The 9,741-nt window shown below is 41.8% G+C and overlaps 1 protein-coding gene across 1 annotated transcript; it reads left to right on the forward strand.

Moving 5' to 3' along the window:
- The first annotated feature begins 293 nt into the window (after nt 1-293).
- lrrc47 (leucine rich repeat containing 47) lies at nt 294-9,300 on the forward strand. The gene is made up of 7 exons (XM_028454149.1): nt 294-891; nt 3,530-4,000; nt 5,476-5,592; nt 5,684-5,799; nt 7,138-7,240; nt 7,367-7,456; nt 8,876-9,300. Exons 1-7 carry the CDS (start codon nt 331-333, stop codon nt 9,101-9,103), a joined length of 1,686 nt encoding a protein of 561 aa, XP_028309950.1. The 5' UTR covers nt 294-330; the 3' UTR covers nt 9,104-9,300.
- The last annotated feature ends 441 nt before the right edge of the window (nt 9,301-9,741 follow it).

Consider the following 9,741-nt stretch of genomic DNA (forward strand, 5'->3'; position numbering starts at 1 on the left):
TGTGTCAGTATACCACTTGATTTCATTTTTTAAATTATTTTTTTTCTTGTAATATGTGAAAAAGCCTGATATGAAACATATTTTAATATTCTCTATCAAAAGAGCACATTTCTATACAATTTTCATGTCAATTACAGTCAATTATTTAAACTCAATTACAATTTAATTATAATCACGCCTTCATTGTAATTCAATATCAATGTTGTGAATGAAAAAACGGAAAAGGAAGAAGAAGAAAAAAATTACTTTGAAAATCTGAACGGAAGTTGCGATTTATTATTGATACTACGGCCTTTACAACACTGTGTCCACTCAGCAGCGTGGATAAAGATGGAGAAATGGCCTGAAATAGAGAAAGCAGCGACAGAAAAGAGACGGGAGCTGGTGTTACAGGGTCCGGGTGTGGACCAGAGAATCTCCCGTGATGGAGGACTCACCTCCTCCGTTTATTCCCTCACTTTGCTCAATTATCTGGAAGTTAGCCAGTGCCCCAGTTTGACACACATCCATGCGGATATCCAGCAGCTAAGTAGCCTGCAGAGCCTCATTCTGTGCAGGAACAAACTGGCCTCGTTCCCCGGTGTAGTCGGTCGTCTCACCTCCCTGAAGGTCCTCGACCTGTCGGTGAACAACCTGGAGGTTCTACCTGTAGAGATAACCCAGCTAAAGGAGCTCAACACTCTGAATGTGAGCTGTAACAGACTAGAGATGCTACCGGATGGACTGAATCAGTGCAGTAAGCTTTCCACCATTAATATCTCCAGGAATAAAATCACTAGATTCCCCACGGATCTGTTTTCTGAACGCCTGGATCTACTGAGCACCTTAGTGGCCTCTGATAACTCCATCCAGGAGCTGGGTGGAGAGGTCTGTAAGCTTCCTGCTTTGAAGGTAACTTTATTTGTTTTTATCTACCACAGTGTTCAGTAATGAGCTCCAAACTGTCTAGTTTTTCCTCTGCTGTGGACATTTTCTTAATACGGAAGCAGATTAGGGCCAATTTTAATGGAGAAAATAATTGTGGTGAAATCAAGAATAAAGACAAAATGACGAGAATAAAATTGAAATATAATGTTGAGATAAAAAGTAAAATTTCTAAAAAAAAAAAAAAAAAAAGTCAAAATACAATATCGTGATGAAAGTCAAAGTTTTGCTCATAACGTCAAATCTACGGCAGCAAACAAGGGCCAATTTTGATGGAGAATTTTTTTTGGGGGGGCCAAAACAAGAATAAAGTCGAAATCTCTAGAATAAAACTTAAAATTGCGAAAATAAAGTTGAAATATAATGTGGAGATTAAAGTAAAAATTTTGAAAAATACATGCAAAATACAATATGGTGATAAAAGTCTAAGCTTTGCTAGTAAAGTCAAATCTACGGAAGTGGACTAGGGCTAATTTTGATGGAGAAAATAATTTTGCGTAAATCAAGAATAAAGTTGAAATTGCGAGAATAAAATTAAAATATAATGTCAAGATTAAAGTAATAAAATGGAAAATAAACTGAAAATGCAATATTGTGGTAAAAGTCAACGATTTTCTAATAAAGTCATATCCACGGAAGCGGACAACAGCCAATTTTGATGGAGAAAACAAATCAAAAATAAAGTCGAAATGTTGACATAAAAGTTGAAATTGCGAGGATAAAGTTGAGATAAAAGAAAATAAAGTAAAAGTTCTGAAAATAAACTTACAGGTAAATACAATATCGTGATGAAATCCAAGGCTAATTTATTTGTATAGCGCATTCCATACACAAGGCAGTTTTATATGCTTCACCTGATTTAAAAAGTGCAACAGAAAACATTTAACAGTTTAAAAGTCAACAAGTATATTAAAATGCTTCTTCTTGCTTCTCTCGACGAGGTCAGTCGCACTCTCTGTTTCTCCCTCCCTTCCGTCTTATCTCTCCCCCAGCTGCTGCTTTGTCAGGTCTTGTGAAACTAACAAGAGCCTCTCTCTGCAACTCATCCAAAACCGGAATAATGGAATTAATTAGTTGGTCTCTCAGTGCTATCGATCAGATTTTTTCGACGCAAAGAACCAGGGGTGGTGACCCCGCATGTCCAAGCGGGACGTTTGCGGCTGGATACACACTTGACCCTTGGAACAAGTGGCGAGTTGTGTGTCTGTCCATCCTTTCCGTGGAAGACGTGGAGGACATCTACATGATTGGAATAATGATAGTAGGCATGCTGCTGATCGGAGCTGGTGGCTTCCTAATCTATCGAAAAGTCCGTACTACGCTGGTGACTGTTTTGGAAAAGCTGCCAGTGATTTCTGAAGGATGTAGCAGGGCTCTGAACACTCAGACTCATGTGTTGATCGATATCAAAAGCAAGAGCTGCTTTTGGATCGTCTACGCGTTATGGATAACAACTGGGAGAAGTTGGAGACCAGGCTTGGAAGTGGAAACTAGGCCACTCATTGGATTACAGCAGAGAGACCCAGGACAGAAGGCTATTGGAAATTAACATAGCCTGTATCAAATCACATTGCTTATCTCCCTTTCGGCTCCCCAGCCAGCCAAGGTTGTCTCAACTCTTATCACCAGGAAGTTTCTGCAGACGGCGGCTCTTACCCCCACTCCCTCCCCCCGCTCCTTCCCTACATTCCTCCTGGAACTGTTGATGCTGAACTTTTCCACACGTCATCTGGTTGTCAGTAACGCAGCTACAGGTCTTCAACTTCAAATGCCTCGTCGGCCATCTTTCCCCACCTCCCAACCGCAGCTGCATGGAGGCGTGGTTGCAGCGCCGACTGGCAGCACGCCCATGTCCCCAAACGGCTGGACTCCTGTTGTTCTTCCCACCTGACCCCCTCCCCCAGCCAACCTCCCACCCAACCCTTCCTACATGCCTTGTCTCGAGTTGTTTGACTGTGTCATGCTTACATTTATGTTTGCAGAGGCGGTTTTTTTCCTGGTTTCACACTGCTTTCTCTGTTTAGGGAAATCAGTTTCAAACTGGCAGTTTTTTTTCCCCTCACCCCTCCTCTCCTCCTGTTATTGATCCCTTTTTCACCTAAATATGTGGGCGCCGCAAATGGCTGCTCCGGTGTGTTGATGTGTCTCCTTTCACTGCAACTACCTAGTCAAATTCCTCGTATTGTTCTAAACTGTACCTGGTCAATAAAGCTGATTCTGATTCTGATTCTGAAAATCAGCCGTAAAAACATTTTTAATCAGCAGTAAAAGCTTTTAAATGAACAATAATAGGATTCAAATCTCCCCCCAAAAAAAATCTCAATCAAAATTGGCTCAAATCAATTTCCGTATCTTAATAATTAATGATCAACTTCAAAGGAATCAAAAAGCAGTCATCATGAACAAGATTTCACCGTTAATATTTCGATTTTAAAACAGAAAAACGCTGCTTAGCTGGTTTTGTATTTTCTGTGTTTCTGTTTTGGTTTTAAATCAGTAAAAGTAAATAACCACAGTTTATTTGTTAGAGGCTCGTTAACCACACCTTTTTATCTTTAGTGTTTTATCAGTGGGTTGTTTTTTTTAAATGAATGTTAAATTTCAGGTGCTGGATCTCTCCAACAACCAGCTCAGAGAAATCCCACCTGATCTGAGCAACTGCCTCAAACTGAAGGAGATCAACTTCAAGGGCAATAAGCTCAGTGACAAACGTCTGGAGAAGATGGTGAACGGGTGTCAGACCAAGTCCATCCTGGACTACCTCCGAGGTAAAGGAAGAGAAAGACTGGCACAGGACGGAGGAGGAGGAGGCGACGGAGATGGAGGAGGGCGTGGCGCGGACAAGAAGAAAAGGCAACAGCAGCAGAGGAAGAAGAAGGCTGCAGACGAACAGGAGGAGGTGGAGGAGCTCGACAAAATGCTAGTGAGGGTTCTCCACGTTTCGGAAGCTCCCACGGCGATAACCGTCAAAGTGAGTGCGGATGTGAAGGAGGTTCGGCCGTACTTGGTGTGTTGCGTCGTCAGAGGAATGAAGCTCAAGCCTGGGAATTCTCTCAAACGCTTCCTCATGGCTCAGGTAAGATCAAAACATTAAAATGTGTAAACCAAAAAGACCAGCTGGGTCATTCCATGTCATTTCAACTTGGTTTTACACAATCAGGAGTTTGGGGCTGATAACCGATCAGTGGATTTAAAAAAACAACCACCGATCCGATCATATGAAGTCGGGTTGGTTTTTTAGGTAAATTCCTTCCGTACTACCTGATACAGATTCACTGAAAATCAAACGGTGCCATGTTTCGAGACCTTAACGCATCCTTGTGACTGTGAGGGAATGGAAGAGTTGAAGAATTTCGATGCAGGACCTGAACATAACAAAGGTTAACACACTGCACGTCCAAAAGTGTCATGGCTCCGCATTTGAAAATGCGATGCAGATCGAGCACTTGCAGGTGTAAATGTGAGCTAAACAATTTTAATTTGGTCCCTGAACAGCAGCTGTGTCGACGACAAGAGAGTTGGAGATGAAGCTGCAGAGGCAGACCACACTGGAACTACGTGAAGCCTCCATCAGCATTAGCATTGGAGGAACAAAAACATTTACTTACTGTGGCGTCGCAAAACCCGCTGTTGCTTATAGTCCATATTCACAGGTGCACACACGCATGCACGCTTCTTTGTCCACCGTCACCAGTAAAGGGACAGAAGTGCCCGGTATGAAAGCGAAAGTAAACAAGAGCCACTGCTAAATAAACAAAACAAGCATGCGCACACATACAAACACACACACATACACACAAACAGACAATAAGAGTAGACGCTGCCCCCACTTTCAGAGCCAGTACACTGGGGAAGAAGTCCGGCGGTCCAGCCGAGAAACATTTTTGCCGTTCGCTCATAGTTTTTCACCTTTATAAAATAGTAAAATAAAGTCGTGTCATGCAAAGCAAACAACTCTTTGGTGTAAATGAGACGATAAAACAATGAGAGCATCTACAGAAAGTTTCGTCACGACAATGACGTCATTGATCGGATTGGCGAATTAAGACATTACAGCCGATCACATTAATTGCATAAAATGTAAAATATCGGCCGATCCGTTATAGCCGATCAGATCGGTGTAAAGCCTAGTACATACTGTAGCTCTAAGCTGATCCAATAACAGGAAGCTGAGGCATATACTATGTTGTTTACTGAATACCCAAACATGTTCCAGCCCCAAACCCACACACACCTTTTTCCTATTTTGAGCATCTGGCATGTCCACCAGATAGGACGTAAAGCAGATCTTTTTGTACTGTATATTCTGAGAGTAGGCGGTGCTGCCTACTCTCAGAAAAATTACGATACCAAATTTCAGTTTTCTATATGGTGTAGTTACTGAGATATTAGAAGCTGAAAATGGAAGGAGTGAAGATGGACACTAACATTTACAGTGTAACTATTGAATAATCACAGAACAATTGGTAAAAATGTCAGTATTGTTTGAGACTGCAGTGCGTGGGCCATTTGTGAAATGACATGCAATGACTCGTCGTGTTTTTTTCTCAGACAAAGCTTCACGATGATCTATGTGGGAAAAGAACCATCGCCACTATTGCAACTCACGATGTGCAGCTTGTTAAGAGTCCGCTGGTGTATGAGGTCAAAGCGCCTTCTCAGCTGAAGGTAACCAGGTTGTGAATGATGATCTCTGCTATAACCAGGATGTATTTGGTTGCATCATGTGTTTTTGTGATGTTGTGTTATTTTCTGTTAGATCGTGCCACTGGGTCGCAGAGAGATGACGGCTATCGAGCTGATCAGACTTCTTCATCTTGAAGCGCAGGAGCTGAGGAAACAGAAGAAGAGGCAGAACGTCACTGGTCTCCACAAGTCAGTATGACAACAGCCACTAGAAAAACTAAAGCAGTTCTACTTCTAGAGTACCAAGATGTCATTAAAGTTCAAGAGATAAAGTCACAAATTACAGCAGGGTTCTCACCAGGAATTTTTCACAGCGTAGGGGATCACGTGGCACCTAACCTAACCCTAACCCTTAGGGAGGTCCAGGGTCATCCCCGCCCCTGAAAATTTCGAAATTTATAATCTCCTGAAACACTGTTTCCTGCATTTTGAGGGCCAAAGTTGGTAAAGTAAAGCTATAGTTTAATTAATTTTACATTTTTCTATTGTTTTATTTCGTGATTATGGGTTCAGTCCCAAACATATTTGGGTGAAACGTACACGGAGCGAACTTGACACGGGCTGTCCGCACTACTCAGAGCTTTCATACTCCAGCACACCTGGAGCGCATCGCTGCGTGGTAGTTTTGTAGTTCGTCTACCAGTTTGTAGGCAGGAGTATCCGAGCAAATCACCTGTATTAAATATACGGTGCGGTTGATGTATGAGTTTCTCAGTTATGCAGATTAAAGAGAGGTAAAACAACCCGTGCACGCCTGGAAATCAATTTAGTGTGCAACAATTATTACGAAGATATCGATTAAAAAAGGAAAAAAAAACAACAGAAAAGCCCCCTATGCATAGGGGTAGAAGTTTCATGATGGGAATGACCTGCAATTCTTGAGAAATGGAAGGAATGATCATATGAGTTGTTTATTTAAATTAGAGAAGTTCTTCGGTTAAATGTCCATGTGGCTGTTTGCCAGATGTTGCATCAGGAAACAGAACCTAACCTTAATACTAATGGAGACGCTGGTGAAATAACCTAAGGACTTCCTGTCCTGTAGAATGTGCATCAGTTGCTGATCAATAGCTACTGAAGCATATGGTTGAAACTATTAAAGCCAATATGTATAGCATTATAAACACACAACAGGTTATCTTGGATACCATGAGTTGGAGATCAGTGACGTACTCATTGTTTCTTGTTTGAACACATGGGGGCGGTATAAGGATACTAAGATGAGCTGGTTTTGGACTCAATAACAGCAATTCAAATAATGATTGTGTCTAAAGGTGCCATAGTGCCTGATACCACTCTCAACATGAGTCACTTATGGTTGATGATGGTGCTTTTGACTAGACTTCTAATCCAGATTTGCTTGTCTTGCTGTAATCTGTGACTGAAAAGTGCCCAACAGCTACATTTGAATCCCTTAAAGATAAGGCTTGTGGTTATCTATTACCCTGGATAGTAACGTAACATACTCCTGTACTGTAAAAAACTTGTTGATCCTTTAACTGACCCGTTACTTTTTTTGTTTTACAGATACCTGCAGCTTCTTGAGGGGAAATCTATGTATCCCTGCCTGGTGGACACAGATGGACATGTGATCTCATTCCCACCAATAACTAACAGTGAGAAAACCAAGGTATATAATATGCTACACTATATACATTAGAAAGTTAAAATGTAGTGATAAATCATTGAGAAATGTAACCAGTTTTTAGTTGTTTAAGTTTTTAAGTTGTTCTATTGGACTTTTTTTTTTGTGCAGATTAAAAAAACAACCACTGAGTTGTTCCTGGAGGTGACCAGCGCTGAGAGCCTGCAGACGTGTAAAGATGTTATGGATGCTCTGATTGTCGTAAGTCTCTCCTTTTCCTTTTTAGTATTTAAATAACCTACGCTGTGATGTTGATCCCCTACGCCAGGGGTGTCGTACTCCAGTCCTCGAGGACCGGATTCCTCAGACTTTTAGATGTGTCCCTGCTCCAACACACCTGAATCAAATGAATGGCTCGTGATCATGCTTCTGCAGAGCTTGATCACAACACACTGGTCTCCACCAGGAGTGTTTGAGTAGGGACACATCTAAAAGTCTCAGGAGTCCGGCCCTCGAGGACTGGAGTTTGACACATGTGCGGCCTACGCTGTGATGTACAAGGGATCTGCATAACCGAGAAACGCATACGTCAGCCGCACCATCTATTTCATACACGAGAATTGCTGAGGAGCTCCTGCCTTCACCTGAGGACCCCTGCAGCTACTTAGCTGCCCGTGATGTTGCCTTTGTGCTTCCTCCACTTTATAAATGCTCAAACATACTCAGGGAGACGAGGAGAGATGAAGACGAGCTATGAAAGTACAGACACCTTTAAAACTCACAGAAAGAGTACAAGGACTACAGAGAAGTGCTAAGGATTGTGGGAAATGTAGGCTTTTACTGGAAATTACTACACAGCTGTAGCCTGTAATCCATCTTAATCTCCTTGTATTTTTCAATGTTTAATAAAGGCGATTAGTCTGGAAGCGTTCACAAGGCGTTTCTGGGGGGCTGAGAGGGGTGGGACAAACGCGCGCAGAGTAACCAATCAAACGATGAGCGACAAGCGTAGATCTTTCTCCATAAATGGAGCCGGCAGAGGCAAATGGCGTGTGTGGTTTTAAAGCCTCTTCTTGTTCTGGTTTCAGCGATATATCCAGGTCTTTTAAAACAGAGCAGAAGCAGCAGCAGCTCTGAACATCTTCTCCATGGTGGACCCCATGTTTGTTTTGACACTGCTTGGCGGTGGAGCTATGACGTCCTTTTAGTACGGCTCTGATTGGCTCTGCGTTATTCGAGCCGAGGAAGTGAGCAGAAACGGCCGCATTACCACACCTACTTTTCGCCAGGCTAACGTGGTGGTGCACTTGAGTATGAAAGCTCTGAGGAATGCAGACAGTCTGTTTCATGCACGTTCTGCCCGTCCAATAAAAACAATGTGCTTTATAATCCAAACAAAAACAAGAGAAAAATGTCAAATTAATGAAACTTCAGCTTTACTTCACAAAATTTCGCCCGCAAAATGCAGGAAAGTGTTTCAGATGGTTATAAATTTCAAAATGTTCAGGGGGTGGAGGGGAGATTAGCCCCGGACCTCCCTACAAAACTCACGCACTAAGCGATCCCCCTATGCTGCGAAAACTTTCTGGTGAGAACCCTGTAAGAAAATCCACTGTAATGGATTTAATCAATGGTAATAAAGACTGTTTGTATGATTCATTTACATAAACAATGTTTCAGAAAATGGCCGAGTTGAACAAATTCACGGCTGAGCATCGGGAGGAGGCTGGATCAGACGGGGAGGACAACGGTCCCACAGAACCCGACGGCACCACTGAGACATCCGACAACAGCCAACTGATCATCCAACAGGTTCGGACTGTTGACCAAGATGGGAATCTGAAAGTTGTCTATCCTTCAAAGACGGACCTCATCAAAGGCATTAGCAACCTGACTGTGATCTGGTAGTCGTCATCATCATCATCATCATCATCATCTGCTTTTACACAGTCTGTCAACTATGTAAAATGATGAAAAATCACTGTCTTTAACCTGGACCTCATCATGTATTCCCAGTATGATCAGCTTTAAAACTGGCTTCTACTACGGTGCAGAAAAAATGTCCCAAAGGTTGTTAATAATAAATGGAATATAAGGAATTTGAATTGTTTCATGTCATGCATGTGCTTTCATTTCTTTTCCACTACTTTTGGTAAATTGGTTACAGTGAAAACAAGGACACTTCCTAATTTGTGTAAGGTTGATTTAGAGCTGCACAATAAATACTTTTTCAATTAGGTATTGGCAATATATCGAGTTTCAAGATATATTGAGTTTTCTATTTTGGCGATATAGAATATTACAGTATTGCCTATATATATATATATAGATTTATTTTGTATTAAAATACTCATTTTAGGAGTCGGCGCTTTCACTACTTCTCAGAACAGCAAAAAAAAAAAACACAGTTTCTGAATGTGTTCTAACCCAGACCTTCATCTAAACAAGCCCCACAACAGAACTCACTCACACGTGCTGTCCCCTATTGGAGAAAAAGCAAAGAGTGGCACATTGAGCAACTGTTCCAAAAAAAATGAGTATTTTCT

The sequence above is a fragment of the Gouania willdenowi genome, chromosome 7 (assembly GCF_900634775.1).
Source record: "Gouania willdenowi chromosome 7, fGouWil2.1, whole genome shotgun sequence".
Lineage (NCBI taxonomy): Eukaryota > Metazoa > Chordata > Actinopteri > Blenniiformes > Gobiesocidae > Gouania > Gouania willdenowi.